This window comes from Halyomorpha halys, unplaced genomic scaffold (assembly GCF_000696795.3).
Source record: "Halyomorpha halys isolate HHAL.00 unplaced genomic scaffold, Hhal_1.1 Scaffold286.1, whole genome shotgun sequence".
NCBI lineage: Eukaryota > Metazoa > Arthropoda > Insecta > Hemiptera > Pentatomidae > Halyomorpha > Halyomorpha halys.
Window position 1 is genome coordinate 965,629 of NW_027115682.1, and position 24,261 is coordinate 989,889.

The 24,261-nt window shown below is 29.6% G+C and overlaps 1 protein-coding gene across 3 annotated transcripts in view; it reads right to left on the reverse strand.

The window, feature by feature from the left end:
• LOC106680774 (disks large 1 tumor suppressor protein) overlaps positions 1 to 24,261 on the reverse strand; it is a gene marked incomplete at its 5' end in the record, with an annotated part of 438,504 nt that overhangs the window by 7,451 nt on the left and 406,792 nt on the right. The window contains 6 exon segments of one of the 3 annotated variants that reach the window (XM_067052701.1): positions 1,831 to 1,914; positions 3,750 to 3,794; positions 6,496 to 6,598; positions 6,892 to 7,141; positions 7,982 to 8,139; positions 8,491 to 8,704. In XM_067052701.1, the coding sequence (XP_066908802.1) occupies positions 1,831 to 1,914; positions 3,750 to 3,794; positions 6,496 to 6,598; positions 6,892 to 7,141; positions 7,982 to 8,139; positions 8,491 to 8,704 (854 nt within the window). 3 annotated transcript variants of the gene reach the window in all.

Consider the following 24,261-nt stretch of genomic DNA (forward strand, 5'->3'; position numbering starts at 1 on the left):
TACTTACTTCGGACAAAAAAAATACATTAAATAAATAAAATTAAAAAAAAAAAAAAAAAAAGAGTAAAATGATATAATGGTTAATGAGTACTGTCAATATGAAGTTAAAAGTAGATAATGACAATTATTAGATCCTACATGTGAATTATTACCTTAATTGATGCAAGACTTCAACTTTAAAAACTGCTGAAGGATACTATAGATTGATGAAATAAAAATAATAAATACAAAATAGAAATGAAATGAAAATGGTCAAGCAAACTAGCTAGCTAAGGTAATTTAACAGTACAGGGTGTTAATTAGCGAGATCTGCCAAATAAGCTTTATTCTGCATTAAGTTATTAAACATAAGCAAATTATGAAAGGAAAAACAGGAAGGCACACAAATTTAGTCCCAATTATTTGTGTTGATTTCGATTTCTACACTTGGATACCTGTCCAAGCTGCTATTAGGTCGTATAATGATGTCCATTGTTTTATTCCTCTATACTGTGGTAAATTTGATTATAAAAAAGAAAACAAAAAATGTCTATTCTACTTTTTTAGAAACAACTACAGCTAGCTCTGAGCACAAAAAATAATTAAAAAAGAATTAATTGAAAATACCATCCTACCTAAACTGTAGATGAATTGGTAATGGTACAGATACCCTACAAACCACAATCAGTTTTTAACATAAGATTGTTCAATTAATAAACAATATAATAAACTACTTACTTTCTGATATTATTATTTATAATATCTGCCAGGTTTTGAGTACGGATGAAAAATTATTATACATTAGACTCCCCCTCCCTTCCTTGGCGTTACAAGAACTGATATGATGTTGAAAAGAAAAACTAATGGTAACGTTAACGGTCCACTGATCAGAAAGATAACAGCATACAAATATTTTTTAATTAGATAAGCAAAGGAATAAAATGAATTAATCATAATGAAAGTTAATCTTGGTGATGAGAAAATGATGACATGAATTACAATTTCATGAGAAGCAATTGTGGAAGAGAAGAAATGTTTAATTGAAAAAGTTAGCATATACAATATGGATTTAAAAAATGTTATAATGAATCTATCAGAAGTGACAGAAAGAAATGAAATAGAATAAAAAATTAAATTTCCAATAATTTAGGTATATAAATAAACTTATCATATTACATGAAAAAGATGAATAAAAATTAAAGAAATTACGGCTCAGAAAAATGTTAGTATTTATGTTACATACAACATTTTAAAAAACTAGAAACTGATTCCCACCTACTTCATTAAAAAAAAAAAATTGCATAACATAATGAGAAAATCTGCTTCTTCTTTTTAAAGTGCACAAATATTGAATATGATCCCAACTTTGCAAGAGCTCTCTCTGTCAAATACTGCTGCAAAATTTGCATTAAAGCATAACTAATGCTGTGAAACGAATCACTATAAAGTAAATTTGTGATGGATTCCGATGGCACACATAAACCTTATTCTAATGCTTTACAATTGAAGCAGTAATTGCAATAAATATTCGTTTTATACCATGCACGACTAAATGACAGAATAGATTTTCTTTCTAACCAACAACTTTATAGAAGCAAAAAAGCATAAAACATTTTTATAATTTTTTTTACTTTAATTAACCTAGACACGACAATTATAAAATATTTATAACATAAGACTTGGCACTAGCACAATAAAACATCTTATAATATGTTAGTAAAACCACTCATTCATGTTCATATACGTTTTAGTATTGACAAATCAAAACAACACAAAACGATAACTCCATGCTGAACCAAAATCCAGGTTTGGTATCTATTTTGAGGAACCTCTTCGAATGAATGGCCTTACCGAAGAGAATTTCAATAAGACTAATGCTGCTTAGGCTAATACCTTCAGAGGATGGGTCTTCTTGAGCATAACAGAGCATAAACGCTGAAACAAAAAGTCACAATTAGAATAACATATTCATCTGATATCATGCAATTAATGAAACAGAAAAGGGAATAATTTAATAAAAGAACTTTTAATAAATAATGAAAATATTGTAATCATGAATAAAATGTGAAATTTTCAATGCTAATATACCAAGAATATTGTTAACAGACCAAAATGAAAAAAAAAAAAAAAATGGAAAGAACTCATAATTGAAACGTAAGGGTCCTGGGAAATAATAAATTAAAAAGAGGTTTGCATTAGAAAATATGAACAGTACATTTTTTTGTTGTACTTTTTGAGATGCCTGTACTTTTGCGCTTACTCAAATTATCAGAAGCTACAAATATACTAATATAGAAGAGACGACACTCTCTCCTCTGCAAGGATAGTAACAGGAGAGAAATACAAGGTAGAATCTTAGGTTTTAACAACTGACCATGTGCATTACTTTTTGAACACTGAAACCTTTTCACTAAGCATTTACTTCAGACTTTCATGGTGAGTCTATGACAAAATTAAATTTAATGTAGGTTGTAAGCATATACAAATACAGTAAGGAAGTTATGAATTGAATATAAACATATTCATAAGACCTGTTAGTAAAAAGCCTTTATGAAGTAAAGAACTCACACATTACAAATTAATATAACAGGAAAATACACTAAATAAGGGTTTATCTGCAAGTTTTGTGTTGCCAAACAAATATCTGAAAAAATTTGTAACAAGAAACAATGATAAATTTCATTGATTACAGTATAAAATGTTTATAACAACGTATTGTGTATAAAGGCAGAATTCCAAGTAAAAGTTTGGTCTTCATACATACATTACAGGAAAAATAGTGTTTATAATGACATTCATTGTAGTAAACTACTTTAGTCATTTTATAGAATTAAAATTTGTAGATAACAACAAACTGAATGTAAACAATACATTCATCAGAAGTATAGCATAGCATGGAATTGCTTTAAGATTTATAAATTTGGTTAATATATATTGGCAAGAAGAGTGGGTGTGTTTACCAAATTGTATATCCTCTGTTGCTTTTGTGTTCAGGTTCTGAGAGAATCTAAAGGTACATAAAGAAATCTTTAAAGGTCCAAGAAAAGGCAAATATAATTTGGAGCTAGAAGAAGGTAAGCTTAATTCTCTTTTATCAAACGATTTCGGTATTTTTAACTTAACAATACTAACGTTTTGGACTAATTATGAAATATTTGAAACACAGTTTTGTGGAGCAATATTTTTCCAAAAAAAATTGGGAAAACTCAATAGATTGCTTTAAACAATGCATTGCGGCATAACTTTAAGGCATCTGCAAATAAATATTCCAATTAATGGCCTGATTCTGCTAAAAAAATAAGCAAGAGTTTTCATACTTCAAACCTGAACCATTATAGATTCCAGGATTACTAAATTGCCATAATATCATCTTGTCAAGAACAGGCAGTGATTTTGGACCTATACATCCTGGTGTTAGGGATTTTTAGATTAGCTGGTTTATCTTAACATTTGTAATGACTATTCAGATGAAGAAATTTTAAATTATGATGAAACTATCTTATTTTATTTTATAATTTTTCCTATAATATTAAAGATTGTTAGAGGTTGTGGTCTGATTTTCCTGAACCTTGACAGATGTTATAAACAATTTAAACTGTATAAAAATTATATTTATTTAAACACAAATGATAGGTAACTATTACATTTGTTCAAAAATCACAACATTTATTTTAACTTCTCATATTAATGTTACCAATATTCTTAAACTCGAAATGACAGCACATAACCTGAGTATAAGCCGAAAAGGTTAGTATGTAAAGAGTACTCACGCAGGCTGGCCTGGTCCACTTCAGTATTAGGAGTAGACGGAGACTCTGATGCAAGCAATAAGAGAGATAACATACAGAGTGTGTGAGAGAGAGAAGGGAAAAAGCCTCAAAAAACCTAACTGCCTCATGTTCTGGCTAAGTTGAGGGGAGGCTGAAGATAAGTATAAAATAATTTGTCATGGCAATCATGGCAAACAATAATGATTGCTCTAAATAATGTTTAAAAAAATTAATCCTAAGTTCCATTTCTCGTAAGTTTTAAGAAATAAGAAGTTTTTTTTTTTTTTAAATTATATAACTAACTTTTAGTTGATAATGTAGCGTAGCCAATATTTTTTGCCTCACTGTATACATTGCTATTTTCAACTAACCATTTCTTTGTTTTCATGAGTTACAAATAAAATGTTGACATTTTGAGCTGGTCAGAGAGACATAAATATATTCTGAAAACATCATAATGTTACCTTCAGCCTCCCTCTAGAGAAAATAAATTATTCTAGATAACAAATTCAAGCATAGGTTAGGTTATATCATCTAAACTGATATGTTTTCAAGTACATGAAGGATAATTTATACTAAAGAGGTAACTTTTAGATAGTTTATGAAGCTTTATAATAAGATTGGATAACCTAATTAATACTAAACTACCATCACTTGTTTCACTTCACCTACATTATTAATTTGACAAAACTTTAATGAAACTAATAACAGATATTAGATTATGTTAGACAGAATTGAAGTTTAGAAAACTAATCAAATAAGACAAAAAATCTAATGAAATAAGTAACCAGGAAGTTTAAATGGATATAAAAGGACTGTTAATTTTTTCAAGATGAACCAAATTAGTTATGCTAACAAGAATGAGAGAAGACAATTCTAACCGAAAAAAATCTTGGAAATCAATCATACATCTTCAGTCAGCATAGGTAACCACCATATCCTCTTTGACACAAAAAATAATTAGGATCAAATAAATTCTTTATCATTACTCAGTCATGACCAGCATAAATTTGGGAACATCTAATACCTGGTGCTACTACAGTAAGATTAAAATAGCAACTAAATAAATAATATAAACCAGTTAAACAAAGACCATAAGACAAAGGAATACTATAGTAATGAATAATATATACAAAATGTGAATATTTACATGGTTGTATTTAGGACTGTTAAAAACAAACAATATTCAAAATAATAGATGAATATCAATTTGAACTTGGACAATTAAAAAAATGAAAGAAGAAAAGTAATAAATAGAATGAAACAATAAATTTTTCAAGAATTTCTAAAGTTTTACAATTCACCAGACCATGAAACTAAACAAAATGAATATTACCCGAAGGAAATCTTATGACAATGTTGGTTTTCAAGAAGAATATTGTGAATTTGTCATTAAAATTTTAATTGCTCTCTCCCTTACTTCTCAACATACAGATCACAATTGCAAAACACAAATGCAGAAAGACATATCAACCATGATACAAACAAATAAAAACTTTATAACCAATCAGATAATGACCCTTAGTTACATAACTATGTACACATAGAATAGAATTTACTATATCACAGTAGAAAAGAAAATATTTAATTTAAAAAATTTTATATGAAAATCATTGATAAATTTAGTGGTTAAAAATTAAGTGATTTACAAAAATTATTGCATTGAGCAAATTGGAATGTTCAATATCATTGAATACTTTTGAGAAAAACATTTAAAATTGTATCAACATACTAGAACGATCCAACAAATAATTTTTATAAAATTATTGTATAATTAATACAAAAAATTGACATTAGACTACTCTCATCATCATAAGTTTTTAAATTTAAATTTCTTCTAATTATATGAATACATTAAAAAACACTAAATTTAACTTATAAAATATATTTTAATAATAATTAGAATTAAATGAAAGCCAAATGTATATTGATAATCAAATTAATTTTTTTTTCTTCAAAATTATCGATATCAATAGTGTCTTTGTTCATAAACCGTAATCAAAATATGGTGTTAGGATTATTTATGACTAGAGATCTATCATCTAGGTATTACGGTATACTTAATGTACAATATTGTTTTTTTTAATTTTACATTTGTTTTTATTAGTTTATACAAAACATGTAATTAATTAGATATTAAATTATGGTTAGCCTTTCATGGTGTACAAAAATGATTAAAGAATGGTGATAATGAAATCTGTAAGTAAGGGTTGATAAATATGTACAATGATATTGAAACAACAAACAGTAAAATACTAACAAGAGACAAAAAAGAAAAAAAATGATGTCTGAAATCATTCTTAGAAGGAGTAAAAACAGACACACAAGCTCCAACATGAATAATGTCACATGCAACTTCTAAACAAATAAACATCAATAAATCACAGACGAAAACCATTTTTATCCTTCAACAATGAACAAAGATATAGTTCAGACATAATACATCACCCTAGATATATTTTATAATATCTGCCTCATTCTAATCATTCACAATTGAATGATAACTATTTTTAATATATGTAGACATTAAGAAAAAGAATTAACAAGCAAAGCGATTAAAATTAATAAATAAAATATATTAAATCAAAAGGGACCAAACAAGCTTCAAGATAAGCAATACAAAATCTAGAATTATAGTTCTATAAAGTATGACACCTTTGAAATAGGACTAATGTCAAACAATAGAAAGATAAAAAATAAAATGGATAAAGATGAGAACTAATTTTTTTACTTAAACATTACTTACGTTCTTGATCAGAACCGTCTTCTGATTTGTCATCCTTACTCTTCATAAAAGGGAACTTTCTACTGAATGAGAAATTCTTCTTTTTCCTCTCTAATGTAGATTGCTAATACAAATATAAATTATTAATTAATACAATTTATTTCTATGATATTACATTTTAAAATCAAATTTTAATTTATTTTCTGGTTACAATTAAATAAATTTGGTTAAGTTTTAATAACACGGTATCTTAATTTTAACATACTATTACTAGGCAAAAATGGAACACTAAACATAAAAATTTAAATCATGAGGGAGAAGTTTGTTAAATATTCAACATAAGATTTTATTTTTTTAGAATTACAAAGAAATAAAAAGTTAAAATACAATAATTTCCCAAAATAGTAACACACTTACCTTGTCGATTAGCACAGGAAGGTGCCCTTGGAATTTGACAGACCTATCCCTAGCTCTCTGCTTCCTCTCCCACCTGCGCTTTGACGGTATGATACCGATACCTTCTTCTTCTCCTGTTGGGAGAACTCTTCTTGCCTGCCACCACTCATCATCAGAAGCATTGGTTACATGGAGAATATCACCGAAGTGGAAAGGCAGTCCCCTCGAAGGAAGGCCATCATCTTTGTTAGGGTCATATTCAAATAAAGCCCTAAAAGGAAATTAATAGATTATTTTTATTTTAGATTCATTTCCTCATAAAAAATGTTTTTAATGGATTCCAATATTGTGAATAAAGTGGGTTAGGGTGGCTCAGTAAGGCATTAGGCGTCTCACTCATAGGTTGAGGAGAGACTAAGGTTGGAAGTTTGCTTTTAATTTGCTCAACCTGAATATAAACCTTGCTCTGATGTCATACCTTCCTGGAGTATATTGTGCAATACTAAACTGTATCTAACATACATCATTTCCAGGTATAAACACTACTATAGAACAGAACTTCATAAGAACTTACATGAAATAAATACCATTATTTTTTTGTTTAAATATAAAATCACATTTATTTTAATACCATTCCTATCCATATGATAGGTACAGGCAAGACTATAATTTTTGAAAATTAATTCTGCTGCTTAAGTGAAATACAGCCTAAAAAATAGTGCCAGGATAAGCTATAATAAAAATTGACATTGTAATATTAATTATCAATCAAATAAGACATGGATAACCCTGATTAAAAACATAAAGGTTTATAAGTAAATTTCAAAACTGTAAGCCATGGTACTTTTTTTCTCCCCTTATTTAGGAGTACATACCTGTACTACACTCAAAGAGGCAATAGTAAAATGAGAAAATTATTTAGAAAAGTAATAATAAATTTGTATCTTTAATCCTTATTGAGGAAAATAGGAGTTCAAAGAGGTAAATGTGACATGCATATGTTTACAAGAGGAAGACTAGAAAATTAAGAAAACAATTCAAAATTTAAAACTTTTTTAGTTGAATAAGACCCATTTCATGCAATAGAAATATAGAAATGAAATAAGCTCACCTAACATATAGGCTACGCTTTTGAGAAGTTCTCAGCAAAGTGGCAGTAGGCATCTGTTGGGATAGAGCCTGCTGTTTAAGATCATGGATCCTCGCCTCGAACCTGTGGTACTCCTCAGGCCTGTATTGAGCAACGATTGTCACTTCTTGTCCAGCTCCCTATGAAGTTAAAAATTGAAATAATAAACCAAACATTAAAATACTAATAGCTGCTTAATAATAGTTTTAAAATGCACAATATAAAATATTAAAAAAAAAAGTGAATTAAAAGTGATACAATATGAACTATAGGAAATAAATTAGAAAATTGAGTCATCTCAGAAAAAAAGATATTTAAAAAAAATTAAAATTCTTTTCTTTAGAATTAATATATATACTTTTTCCATACGTTCCTGATGAAAAAATAAGACAATCCATATAAGTCACTTTAAATAACTAATATAAATAAAAAAGATATTATAATAATCATTAAAACTACAATCATAACCAGAATAATATAATTGTTTTTACCTTAAGAGCAGCTGCAGCTTCTTCGTGAGTGGCCTGGCTGAGGTCTTGGCCGTTGACAGACAATAGTCTGTCACCACGACGGATCTCTCCAGATAAATCTGCAGGCCCACCAGCCAGAATGTAAGACACAAATATTCCTTCTCCATCTTCTCCACCAACAATATTGAACCCGAGTCCTGTAGACCCTTTGTATAGAATAATGGTTCTTGCCTCTCTGTAAAAGAATGCTATTTTAATGACAGTTTCAACAAAAAATATAAATTAAAAGAAATCAAAAATTAAATTAATAACTTTTTTGAATGAAATTTGACAGAACACTCAATAAAATATAGGCTAAATGAAGTGATAGTGCATGACTATTATCTGTAAAGTAAGGGCACCCTAAAATAAATTATGTTGATTTGCTAGGGTATTCTACAACCTTCTAAGTATAAGCCATGTAGAAGTAACACAATTTAGGTACTAGTTAGATTAGGTGAGGAACTTCAATTTTTAAATCTGAAATATTGTAAATGAATTCTTCTATTTGTTGAGTGAATAAAACCAGACAAAAAAAAAATCGAGAAAACATTAAATTGTACCAATGTATTATCCTTAGGATGTCATTTGAATTAGGATTGTTTTTCGTTTCATTAAATATAAAAGTATAAAGTATATGTTAATTTAGCATTTGATGATATTCACTAATATTTATATCACTCATACACATTTTTTTGTATGTATAGTGCATAAAAGGGAAGCTTAGTTGGGTAAAAATATTCATTAAGTCTATACATTCAGATTATTAAATATATATATCAATATATAAAAAAAAAAATAGGTTTAGTAAAATACAAGGAAAACATCGGCTATATAATCGAAAATAATTGTTTTTATCAGATCCCATCGAATTCCATTATGGACTAGGCGACATACCCGAACCTACAGCGGGCCCTGGGACTGTAATATCCGATGAAAAAGTTGATGCTCTTCATTCAAGAATCTATGAGAGAAATGTCGTAGATGAGATGGCACCAGAGAAAAGCCAAGAAGCAGGACACCCCCGCAACCAAAAGCGCGAAGAGAAGAAGTACACAGGACCTCACACCGAGCAACATCACAGGGCACTGTCCGACTGCGGCGAGTGTCCCGAAGAGATAGGAGGAGGACAATACTGGAGCCAATATCCAGGCTCAGGTAGTTTGGGGGTGGCGGCATTGTATTCCTGGGGTGGCAGCCGTATGCAAAACACTACATTTTTGTTTTCTTACCAACCGATTTAATTTACAACTAAATAAAAAATACAAGGATTTAAAAAATGGGCTTTCAATTAATTCGATTTAAGGGGGATGAGCAACCGTGTACAAGCACCACTTATCAAGGGAATAATCACACTACACAGTCAAACAGCTAAACGATATTGAGTGCACCGTAATACTCCACCTGTCCCGTCCCCTTAGGCGGACTTACTTATCTTAATTTTAAAATATATTTACTTATTGCGAATACAACGATATATCACCTGGCGAAGTGATGTGGACTGGATCACGTTAAACCGCCTGGATTTTCTCCCAAACCACTTTAGTACCACGTTCCCAATTTATAAAGAATGAATGTCATTCACAGGAGGGTCTATCAACCCTAACATCGATTCAAGAGTGAATACAACATAATAATCTGATTCAAACCCAGCGAACTAAAATAACAGTTTATATATTTTAGACTGAGCCCTGACCTATTTTTACTTAATATACAAACCAAGGTAGATAAATTATGGCAACTGTTATAAAAAATAATAAACATATTTCGCTTACTTTGCCCATTTCTTGTCTTCTGTCAACCTCTGAATAAAAAAAATTGGTGTCTATAAATAACGTACTGACTTTTTAGTAATCTATTTCTAACGTCCATTCACCATCCCATAAGATTTAAGGTTTTGACGCTCGTAGACCCAAGAGTTATTGCAGCTCCTCTCATACCATCAAAGGAGGAGGGGACTCGGTCAGGCATTTCTCCCAAGAAAATAATCTTTATGACAATCTAAATTTCATTGCATACTAACAACACTTACGATTTTTTTTTTACTTTTCATAGCTCACTATTAACATTTTTTTTAGTTATATAAACAAATATTTTCTTTTTTTATTCCCTAGGGCAGTGAAAGGCTATGGCAGAACTCCTCTGTGGGCCTAATAGATAAATCTGGACCTGCGCTCTTGCGCTTTTTTTTTTTAATTTTTAATTCCAATACATTTTTTTAGACTGACTTCCTACATTAATTTTTTAACGAATTAACCCATCAAACGTTAACGATTCGTCAGGGTATCATTTCCATTTTCAGAACAATTTTTAAATTCACATATTAAGGTTCAAAAAAAGGCTTAACTAAGCAAATTGTACATTTTAATTTTTTCCCCTTTTCATTCGACGTAATTTAATTAGTTCAACTTTGCGAAACACTATTAAGGCATATAGGTTTGCAAAAGTGTAAACATATAAAGCCTTTTACTGATAAAAAGAATTTTACAGGAAGGCTAAGTACAAAATACGCTCTCCTAAAAACTGTCGGATTCAACCATCTTACTGAACACCGACGGTATCTACTTCTTTTTTATATCACCCGTTGTAATTAAATAATCATGAATAATTATAATTAAATACAAATTGCATGATTAGTTTGTTTTGATAAGGCAAAACCTAAAAACAGTATTAACAAAGAACCAATGCTTCGGTTACACTAGGGCTTTGTAAATTATATTAAGATACGAATATAACTCCGTATTCTGGAAGGAAAAGTACATACTGGCAAAGAAGATGGTAGGGATAAAAAATCATAGAAATGGTACCAGATAACCTTCAAATTTAACTTTCGCTACAGTATTTTTATCAGCTGGATGTTAATTTAAATACCCAGAGATATAATGTTTTTTACAAATCGTTCTTTGTGATACCTTTTAAGTCAGAAAACGTCAAAAATATGATTTTAGTACTTTAAAAAAGTAAATAAAAAGTCAACGGATAATTTAAGAGACATCTAATTTCAAAGATATTTTTGTTAGATACCTATATATATATATATATATATATATATATATATATATATATATATTTTGACGTCGAGAATTCTTCGGAGTAAAATATTTTTATGAAATGGCATAATGTTCATTTCTGAGTCACGAGATATAACAGCTTTAGCTATGAAATGTTTATTTGTATCACGTTACAATCCGCCACAAATATGAGCAGTAAGTATGAGTGTTTTGAGTATTCATTCGTACAATATACACAGAAAAAACAGGGGGGAAATGTAAATAATAAGAATAGATGATCACAACTCACAAAATTAAAATAAATACAAAATAATAAAACAGAAAAAATATACAATTATGATAAGAATACACAAACATATGGATCGATATAAAAAATATAATAAAACTGTGTTAATAATAACAAAATAAATACACATTCCTAACTATATTCAAAAAACCAATTATTAAAATACAAAACCTTAAACTATATTTAATTATTTATTCCGAAGATTAGGTAATTTTTTTAAAACACGGAGGGCACGAATGTTTGTTTGTTGGTAGTTCTCAAACAGCACCAAATAAGCACGAACGTGTGAATGCATCATCATTCGCTTGCTTTAAGCTCACCTTAATTTGTGCCCACAAACTAAAATAAATTTGGGATCCTATACCTTATTTTCTTCTTGCCTTAGTTCAGAAAATGAATAGACTAACCTTTGTGAACGTGTAATCGTGTCTAGAATGGTAAAAACATCAGCTTACAGACAAGAAGTTAAGCTAGTAACATTATAGTTATGCAATATATTACTTAATAAATTGAAAAACCGAATTGAATGTGGGATCTAATCCACAAATCGATCGGAAATGGCTTACGCAACGGCATTTCTTCATAACAACCGCAAGGCTCACGAGGCGAAGGTATTGTTTCGCGAGTGCAATGACAAGGAAGATCGACGAAAGGTCATCCCGCCGGCGTAACTTTTGAGAGAAAGCTAAAATGACAAAAGGCGGCGTATCCGTCGCAGTGGTCTGGGAAACTTTCATCTTCAGTTGCCGGCCCTCGGGGACCGTACATTAGCAGATGGCAGGGAAAGCAAGGACCGGGGTCAGGGGTCCATGCGATACCGATCCGATTGGAGGGCAAAGGGGGTCACCACTTCGGGAACCAGGGCTATCTAGAATTATTTATTAAGGTAAAGACACCGGAACGGGTTGAGAATTTAAAAGAATTTAAGAGAACTTAAAAAAAAAATTAATAATTTTTTATTAAGAAAAAATTTAATTTAATAAAGATTTGCTTGATTCTTTGAGATTAAATACGAAACATACAGAGCCTTAAAACTGGATATGACACAACATGATCTTGAACCTAAAAATAGATAAGAATAGTAAATTCCCAATCCTAGATCATTGTGTGAGAAGATGTGAACAAATTCATTGGCTGTGTTCGGAGGAAGAGAAGACCTAACAATTTTAACTTTTGAAACAATAAAATCGTAATAAAGATAACAACACTGAAGATTCGTAATATGCGAAAAATCTTTATGTCCCTGTGGTTTTTGGGTATATTAGCGATGTACTAAAATGCACTAGATAAAAACATCGATCCAATAAGGCGTAAGATTCATTAACTTACACTAAAAACGACCTGAAATGTTCAATGCCGATAGTACTGTAACCATTTCCATCTCAGAGATGCATCAATAATATTTATACATTTGTTGGTACATTATTTTGAACTGACTTTTGCATTAATATTATAGGGTTTAACATTAGCATATGAAAGTTTTGAAGCATATCATGAAAAATAAATTTAGATTTTTTCAATTATAGGATTTATTCTTGAAATCATGTAAAAATTCGAAATAATTTTGGTGCATACAAGGGTCATTCCAAAAAATTGTATTCTCGATGGGAAAATAATTTTTAAATTGACCAAACATATATTTGTGATATCAATTAACTTACAAACAAAACATATAAAAATGATAATTTTCTACCGGGCAGAAGCAATGACTATATAAAACTATTAATAAAGTAAAATATTACTTTTACTTTATTAAACATAGTCATGTTTTTCATATGATGATAGTTGCCTTTAATCAATTTATCTAAGAATTATATCATGTCAATAGAATCAATCAATTAATAATATTAATTTATACAGAAATTGATAAGCGCTATAAAGTATGAATTGTAATCAATAAGTATGAAATTCATAATTATTTACCCATTTGAAATAAAGAAAATGGATTCCACTGATTTTTAACATTTTCGTTTCACAAATGGCTTTGTAAATTTAATTACAATTAAATAAAATTTTCAATTATGTGAAAATATTTTTCCTTTTTCTTAGCACCACCTAAAATAAAATAGAATCCAAAATTCAGAAAATTATAATTTTTATTTGGTTTCTTCTGAATAGTTTTAAAATTTAGTAATATAAGTCCATGATTTTTTTATTATTATCCCAAATTTACCCTTAAAGATATAAAAATAAGTTGGTTAGTAAAATTGTAATATGCACAAAAAATGGTCGTAAAACTGCGACGTTCGCAAATAGCAACAATGAGCAGTCTTTATGAAAATGAGAATAAATAAAAAGTTAATGAATGATAAAATGGGTTTGTTTTGCTTTTTAGAGAATAAAATTACATTTTGAATTAATGGCTATAATGTTTCAGGAGATGCATGGTAAAAATGATTATTCGAAAAATTATATATATTTTTTAAGTTCTAGAAATAGTTTTTTATTTCGAGTCCGATTTTTTCTTAGTTCTCTAATTGCAAATATATATCTTTAAGGGGGACCACTATTAATAATTTCAGCTTCATAGACATTATCATTTATAAATTTTGAGAATAATATTTAAGTAAGAGAGTTAGTCGTGCCATAGAAACACAGAACAAAGACATTTTTTTATGGGCTGAATGTTCTTTAAAACGTAAAGATTTATTGAAAATAAAGAAAATTTTATATAAATAAAAAAATAATTGGTCGACACATAATATCCAAGAGGCCGGGAGCGACGTGATCCGACGAGCATTTGCTCGTACAGTATAAGGAACGTCAACATTCACCTTGGAGGTAGGTGAAGGATACAAATCCATTGCGTAGTATACCATTTTTTTTTTAATGCAGTTATACCTCCTGTTCTCTTTTTATTGCAAATGCACGCATAAATTTATTTGTATATACAATAATTTTAATTTTTCAAATAGCATGACAGACATAGTGACTAGCAAAAGTCACCCAAAACTGCACCATTCAATATAATTCGTAAAACTATAATATATATGATTTATAGCACTGGAAGTATCGAAGAGAGAATGATGAACAACCGAATTTCAGTGGAACACCCAAGATGTTTTTTTACCAGCGACTCATATTTTTCTTTTCGAAGTCACCTCGACAAGATAAACACAGCCCTTGAAGAAGCTTACGGTAGAAAACATCGTGAAAAAACAACTACAAAACAGAGACCTCTTGAAAGTGTTTACTTAAAACAGAAAAGATTATGGAAAGCTATGGTTGAATAGCCGAGATGTTTCAAGGAATGCTAATTAAGATGAATTAATTAAAGAAGTAAAATAAATTTATGAACGCAGACATATGTATATTTATATATAAAGAAAAACTTTGGAGATGTGAACAAATCATCTACTTCTATTAAATGCATGAACTTAAAGTAACAATCTAGATGTATATATGCTTAATGTTAATGCTATTAAGAGAGAGCAAATAAATAAAAATAGACTGTACTGAGCATAGAATTATTCACGGAAAAAAAAAAAAAACAAGAAAAAGGACTTACTGACTTATTTATGTCCGTTGATGCTCACCACGCAAAAAATATGATAATAAGGGAACCCAAAAAATTGTTTTTAATGTTTAGTTTAATAAATATTTAAGAAGTCTAAAGGCTACTAATACATCAGAACTAGTATTTTATAAATACACAAAATACATCCCTTTAAATCCATTCTTTCTTTTTTTTTTTTAATAAATAAGTGTGAACACTTAATATGTTTAATTCACAAATATGTAGGAAGTTTATATGAATCATTTACTTCTACACCCTTGAAGACTAGACATGAAAAGACATCACTTACTTCAAAGGGTTCCTTTAGAGGCAGAGTAAGGGAAGACCGGATATTTTTTGGCACCTCTAGAAGTGTTGAATCACAAAAGATACAAATTAATTTAAGTGATAATGTATTATAAATCCTCCAAAAATAATATATATTAAAAAGGAGAACTCAGGTGTATTGAATGTGAAGATGTATCCGAGCAAAGATATTTAATTAAAATAAATAAAATATCATTATGCCAGACATACAGCTACACAAAATAACGATTTTATATACAAACTGCACTATTTTAAGTCAATACAAATAAAATAAAAATAACAGCATTTTAAATAGTTATATTTCTGGCATAATATATTATTTACTTTAATCATATCTTTATATTATATATTTATCATTCCTTTCCGAATAAAAATACAATTACTATGTAAGATCAATAACAGGAAGGCCCATGACTCATTCTCATGACTAAAGAGGGATTGAAATTCTATCTGCGGAATTCTATCAGTCATTATCGAGAGGTCAGTTGGTCGAGACCTCGTCAAGGGCAAGACGGCTACCCAATAGTCAATGAAATTTTTTTTTATTGTTAATGAAAGTAAAACATAGAATACAATAAAAAATTAAATAAATAATGCTACTGAATCGAATCTGAGAACGAACTATTGGAAACAAATCCGAATCACGATGTAGATTAGTGCCAATCAGCAAAAGCTGGTTTTATATCCCATTAATACTTTTAACCATTCACCTATTTCTCACGAGAAAAAATATTTTCACGAATACATTAGGCCAAGATATTTTTTTATTGATATATTTTTGTTTAACAGATTCCTAGATTTGCGCCGGTAGCTACAATGAGACCATTTTTAAAGGGATTCGAATTTAACAGTACTAATTAGTAAGTTAAAAACATGTTTTAAGTTTTAGAAATAGGTAGCAAGGTCGGATTATCGACCTCTTTGGAATCACAGTGGTCACGGTCCCGATTCTGCGATTAGAACCACCAACGGCCATCGAAACTTTCTCCACCCGCGATAATTGTACGGTTTCAGCTCAACGATCCGATTCAGTGAGAACCTTTCTCGTTTTCGAAACAAGCCGAAAATTATAGATACCACATGATAAACAAACATCAGACTCAACACCATGAATTTTTTTTTAGAGCAATATATATTAGACAGATAAGTGCTATATCAATGTCTTCAACATAAAACGAATATATCTTATTCTACTATTATTCGTTTTCTAGCAATTGTCACTTTTTATTGGTTAAACAAGACTAATATATTCCTACTTTTTAAGTTATTATTTATTTGTATAAGTAAATTACTAAATAATTTAATAATGTGTAAAATTCAATGATTAACTCAAAACGGAATTAAGGAACTTGATGACTAAACTGGAATTATAGTTTACGTATTATAATTATTGTTTATCCCTTTTAGAAATAAGTGTACATAGATAAGTTTTTTCTCGACTATTAATGACATGTTCTTGATGATGTTGGGGCTATTATTAATAAAACTACTATAATTCTGCATGCCATACAGTTAAAAACAAGTTTCTTTAGAGTAACTATGAGAACGGTATAATCTTGAAACTTGCAAAATTAAGAATGTTGCGTTAAAAATGTGAATAAATTTATCATTTTCTTAAATTTTTATTGGGTATTTTTTAATGGAATATGCATTGGTACTAATTAATTTAACTATCTGATACACAATCTCTAATATTCTAGATTCTCAAAAATAGAAATATATAGTTGGTTTTCATAAAAAAATCCGGATTTGAAACTTTCCATATATATATATATATATATATGGAAAGTTTCAAATCCGGATTTTTTTATGAAAACCAACTATATATTTCTATTTTTGAGAATCTAGAATATTAGAGATTGTGTATCAGATAGTTAAATTAATTAGTACCAATGCATATTCCATTAAAAATTACCCAATACAAATTTAAGAAAATGATAAATTTATTCACATTTTTAACGCAACATTCTTAATTTTGCAAATATTTTAAACGTTGAAGCTTAATCCCTCACGTTAGAGGCTTATACCCTAACACCTCGGTTTATTCTACCAATAAATCAAAAACCTATAATAAAAATAACATACGAAGAAAAAAATCACAAGGCTCTAAACCGAGAAATGATACGATTAAAAGATTATTCTGTATCAAGGGTAAATGAAATCATAAAAAATAAAAATTTAATCCTGAATTTATTACTATTGATAATACAATAACTTTTAACCATATTATTCAAAAATCCGTTACAACCCTTTCTTATCATTCATAATTATTGTTTATAGTATTGTATTATAGTTATCATTATGGTAAAAAATGTTTTATTTTCAGTCACGGTTGAGGTATAATTGAATATTGTAATCAAATGTCTTATAAGGCATGTAGCAAAACCAAAATTTATAGATTAGTTATATTTGGTAATTAAAAATTAAATATGATTTTACAAAAAAAAAAAAAAGAAAACTGTTCAAAGTAAATTATAGGCAGAAATTATATTTATTATACACCACAAATGGAACAATTCATCATTATATTACATAAAGTGAAAAAAAATCATTTTTTTTTTTTTAGCATTCTTAGCCATTTTTTGTCGTAATCAGTCGAGATAGAAGATTGGTAAATTTATCCTAACCAAATCCATAGAAGTAGAACTTTACCTGAAACAACAAAATCTCGAAATCCACGAAGTGAAATCTACCTTGCCCTCAAATCTTCCTCTCGACCTCGGGGAGGCGGTGCTAACGAAACGGAGGGGGTTCACTTCCATTGCTTTCAAGATGGTAAGGATACTGAAAAAAATAGGCACGAGAATATTCCAAAAATGTAAATAAAAATTTTTTGTGAAGAAAACATCACGGCATCTACGTCACACACTGGCGCTGTAATCCACGTGAGGTCTAAACCCGAACTGACTAGGCGGTACACTAATCACTAAATCTGGTTCTGAGGAAGCAGTATAGAGAATTAAGATAAGACGGCATTATCAGTCTGATTAAAGGTGTACACTGGATTGATAAAGTAGTGAATCACCAGCTAAGAGTATCTAAAGGATGAACTAAAAATAACTAATTTTTTTTTTAATAGGTGGTAAAGGAACGATATGAGATTGGGAATTTGGAAGAAAATTCCCCAATTCTAAAGTAGCATGGTCAATAGTTAAGCAAAAAACATGAGCTCACATACAAACTAATATTGCGCCTAATCATTGTGTTTCCGGCAACAGAATCTAAGGGTAAAGGTTTTAACCTTGGACATGATGTATCACCCTCCAACCCGTCAACGTACCTTACATAACAGAAGGCATAAACCACACTGCCACTGAAACTTTTAGGATCGAAGGACGTTGGCCACTCCTACTATTCGAAGAAAGAACTCGCGGTAGGAAATGGGCTAGGAGTAGGCACGGACCTTGGGCACGCTGGACTGATTGAAGTCCTTCGCTGGCGGTCGCACGAATTATGCCCAATGACTCAGGCTGAAGGAGGACCATTCAGCACGTTCCAGATGAATGGGGGCAGTCGTACGATTGAGAGTTCTTAAGAGCACAATACTCTTCAAGTGCTTTCATGGTGAGCCGTTTAAATATCGAGGAAGGGCTGATTCGGTTAATTACGTGTATACAAATAACTATCTGAGCTCCACACGGTTTCACCCGCGTTAAATTCGGAATATATATATATACCACAATAAGAACAAAAAAATATGCACGTATCCATAAAAATGAACGGGTTTCCATAAGACTGCACTGATTATTTAAAAAAAAAAAAAATCACAGGCTTAATGTATATTAGTACCCTAGCTAATACTAGATAGATTTAGATGCGTTATTATTTTATCTTTTAGAGAGTTTATAAATATTTCGGATGAACAATTAAAATATTCAAGTAGATAAATAGTTCTGAATTATTCGAAAATAAGTATATTTTTAGATACATTTTTTCGAACCAATTACAATACTTTTTTTTTAACAAGCATTATTGCACATCTACTGGCTACTAAGAACCATTATTCAATTTTTCATTTTCCGATGAAGTAAATTTTTAGGAAAAATAATTACGACCTCATACATAAGCAGATTTATTTTTTATTAAACACTTACTGCTTCATTCCTACGGATTGTAGCGTCACGCTACGTGGTCTAAAATATCCTCAATAAACGAATTGTTTCCTCATTTGCAAAACAAGCATTTTTCAAATCGGAAAAGTTATTCCTGAAATTAGCCCGTACAAACAAATAAATTAGAAGATATGAGGATAACAACAAACAATAAAATAAAATAAAAAAATATAATTAGCGTTTATGGAGATTTCTAAACGGTACTGACAAACCAAACTTACGCAGTATATATAAACTATATGCTCAAACATAAGGAGTAACTTATGTTAAACTGAAAAGGGGGAATTAACTATGTGTCAATACTTCTTTATCAAATTGCAGAGTTTAAACCACTTCCTTCCAGTACAAGAGCCGGGAAGAAAAAAAATGCAGTTATCTCACCCCAATTTTTTATTACTTTAATGAAAAGTATGTATAATTAATAGTCAAAATTGATGAGTCTGCCAAGTATAGGTAGGGGGAATAAAAAATGGCAGCTCTTTCAAAACTTTAAAAAACACTAATTTTTCATTCGGAGCTCTATATTATAAAAACTACCAATAACACTTTAAAACCTAAGACCACATTATTTAAGAAGAGTAAATTTGCTGAAATATTAGCCCTAAAAGAGCTATTTACGTCCTGTTAATAGTTCTTGCAATATAGCTTTTTAAAAAGCAAAATTTCTTAAGAATCTACTGAAACATTAGTAGTTAGTTAATTTATTTTGAGAAATCTATATCTCAGGAACTATGTGACGTACAGATGTCTATTAGCACTCAAATTTAAGCTAGAATAATGTACTATAAAGAAATTTATGACCTTTACCTTGATAGGAATAGTAGTTTTCATGTTATTTGCTAAAATAAATTGATTTATAGTTGTTCGGACAATAAGTTATATTTATGAAAAACTTCATTTCAGAAACCATTGGACGTACAGGTGTCTGCCAGCGCTCAAATTATAGCTAGATAAATTTACTACAAAATAGTTAATTATGTTTATCTTTGTAGGAGTAGTAGTTTTTTATGATATTTGACAAAATAAACTCACCAAATGTTAATTTATAGTTGTTCGTATAAAATATTGGATTTCTGAAAAAATATATCTCTATATAAAATATATCTCTATCTCTATCTAAGATCCATAAGACGCACACATGTCTGCCAACACTCAAAATAAAGGAAATTTAACTTACTATTATGTAGTTTATGACACTTATCTTCGTAGGGGTAGTAGTTTTTATGATATTCACACATGAATATAAATTTGTTGGAACAACTATAAATCAATTTATATTAGCAAATTTCATGAAAACTATTACTCTTACGAAGATAAACATTATAAACTACTTTATAACTCATTAAACTATCTTTAATTTGAGTTCTAATAGGCATTTGTACATCAAATGGTTTTTGAGATATAGGTTTTTCAAAATAAATTCATTAACTACTGATGTATCAGTACGTCCCATATGACATTTTTATGAAATGCTGCTTTTTTAAAAAGCTATATCTCGAGAACCATTTAACGTAAATAACTCTTTTAGGGTTCATATTTTAGCAAATTTGCTCATCTTTAAATGGAGTTCTCTTAGGTTTTCTTGTGTTGTTCCTATTTTTTAAGATATAGACCTCCGAATGAAAAATTAATTTTTTTTATCGCTTTCAAACAGTAATTATAATTATACATAGTTTTCATTAAAGTAATCAAAAATTGGGGTGAGATATCTGCCTTTTTATCTTCTTGGGCTCTTGTACTATTCGGTGAGGACGTCAACCATGTTGCCTTGCTACATATCAGCTCTTGGCAGAGGGGTGATGTTTCAGAAGAGCGGGCTAGTACAGGCCTTCAGTCTACCCCGTGGAGTTCTGACAGCTCCAGAGTCGGTTGAGTGTAATGGATTTCTCAGCAGAGTCGGACGAATGGTCCTTTGTAAATTTTCAGCTTGTGCCGAAGAGACAGCTGGGGTGAAGTGAGCAGGTGGCCTATGAGACTTCTGCCAGCTTTAGCCTCTTCCTGACGTGACTAGGGAAGGTGAGATTGGGTTGGTGAAACCTTCATCGACTAGTTATGAGCAGCTGTTTGAGAAATCAGAGGTTTTGTTTGGTGATTTCCAATAAAAATAACTATCAAATTACATTATATTAATCATCAATTCACTTTATTATTCAGCTAAATATCAGAAAAAAGAATAAACTAAGTTATTAACAAACTATTTATGATTTTAAATAATTTATTTAACTCCTCTAAGCTTAATTAATCATCTTTGTTTTAATTAAGTAACTTAACAATTTTAGAATTCTAGTACTTATTATTACTACAATAATGGCCGAATAGAAACGTAGTGCTTCATAGTATTAACAGGAAAGATGTAAAGTCAAAAGTCGAAAATATACATGCAGTGGAAAGTGAAGGAAAGCTAACCATATCCTGATTTGATTGCGCTTTTATGATCATAGTGATTTAAAAACAATTCGCGTTTTGCGTTCGGTAGTTTTGCACACTGTACTAGTTCCAGATTGCTGGATCGTCGACGTCGAGCTATATACTTAACAGTTCGATGGAGACTATCACATTTGCAAAAAAAGGATAACTTTATTCAATAAGATAATTTCATATCATCTACCCCTGGAAAGTTTTAAGAAACAGAAGAAATCGCCGTCTTTCATTTTTGGCCAACACCTTTCCGATCATTAACAGTTATGATTCATATCACAGCAGTAACGTAGTATTATTAATTTCTAAAATCCATTTTTGGGTATTAGCACATACGTAACAGGTGATGATTTATAAATAAAGAGAAATAGAGAATTCAACTAAGATAAAAAAATCAGTACCACACTTGAAAAGTTGAAAGAGATCTGCTTTATGTGAAAGGTCAGCAGTTTACTCCAACTGCCTAAATATATGCTGACAAATACCTTTTTTTATTTATTCCTTTTTATTAAAATTTTAAAAAATCTGTAAAATCGTAATTCGTATTCTGAAAACCAAATAATTGTTTTTAAAGATATAATTTAACGAGCAAAGGTATTTCGGTCCAAGCTACTCCCAGCCCATTTTGAATAATCTTGTGTAGGTAGAGCATTCTAATCTTAAAAAATATGGCATTGGTCTCGTTAAATATTCTTCATTAATTGGTGTAATTGTAATGAAAGAAATTAATCAAAATATTTTAAAGAAAAATTAAAGAATTTTCATTCAATTTTATAATTTTAATTTTAATTAACTATTAGTAGTATTTCCTGAGAAACTCACTTCTATCTAATTAATAAAACCTAAATAAATTAAAACCACATCTAAATCTTACTAGCATTGCCAAATATTTGGACTTCGGTTTCATGTCCAATGTGAAGCAGAAATTGTTAGTGGTGGTTCTCATTTGCTGTATATGTGCAATAAGACTTGGTCTAAAAAAAATTAGGAATATTAAGATAGAGTATTGGGGTTTTATTATGAAATGAAAAAAATATCAATATAGCAAAAATAACACGACAAAAAAAAGAAGAAAAAAAATTACTGGGTTCTGTTGCTTATGTGGGCTCAATTTATAACGAACAATAATCTATTATGAAAGTAATTGTATCAAATGGGGTGCAGTTAATTTCTGATCTGATATGTTGGAGACCTAATAATAGCGAAGGTAATAGAAGGTAGCAGGCTGGAACCTTCGAAAAGGCCCTCACAGCCGAAGCACGTTCTCCTACTCACTTCGAAATGTCAGATGTAAATTAGCATTCAAATCAGAGACAATGAAGCAGTGCCATATTCATCAAACATTCAAATTGGATAAATTAATATTAAGTAAAAGCATTATTACAAATTAATAAATAATTTTTAATACCAAGAAAGCCCAGGTATTAAAAGATAAAAGCCAGGTATTAAGTCAATCCTTGGCTGATTGATAAATAGGGACCTAATTCACTAATTACACTAATTCACAAAGGCTGATTAAATTAAATTCTGCTTTCAAGTAATTTTTTTAAAAATATTGTGAGGTGTGCGCATCAAACAATTTTTATTTATCACTAATGGATTAAAAATAATTTCTTAAACAGGTTGTTGAATGTAAAAATCGATTATTAAGATAACTATAGAAATATGACAATATTTATTTGTGTATTCAATGTATTTTTTACGCCTTTTTCGTTATTATTGATTAAGTTTTACAACTTTATATGTTAGATTTAATTTTCCGAAAATTTTCGCCTTTCCAATGGTATTTTATACACTTATTTGACTACCCCCATTTCATGAATTTAATTTCAACATGGAAATATAATTTTCTTTTTGTTAATCATCAAATTCTTTCATAGTTTATCCATCTTTTTATTACTATTTAAACTAAGAAACGGTTAATTATAATAAATAAACAAAATCTCTGTTCATCTAGAAGGCACTTTTTGATAATTCAGCATCTAAGTCTTGCCAGCTGGCAATGGCAATGGATCTTAATAAGGATAAGACCTAGCTGAATTAAAAAATTGATAGTGTTAAATCAAAATCGTTAGAGCCATGAAAATGATTAGCTCTATATAT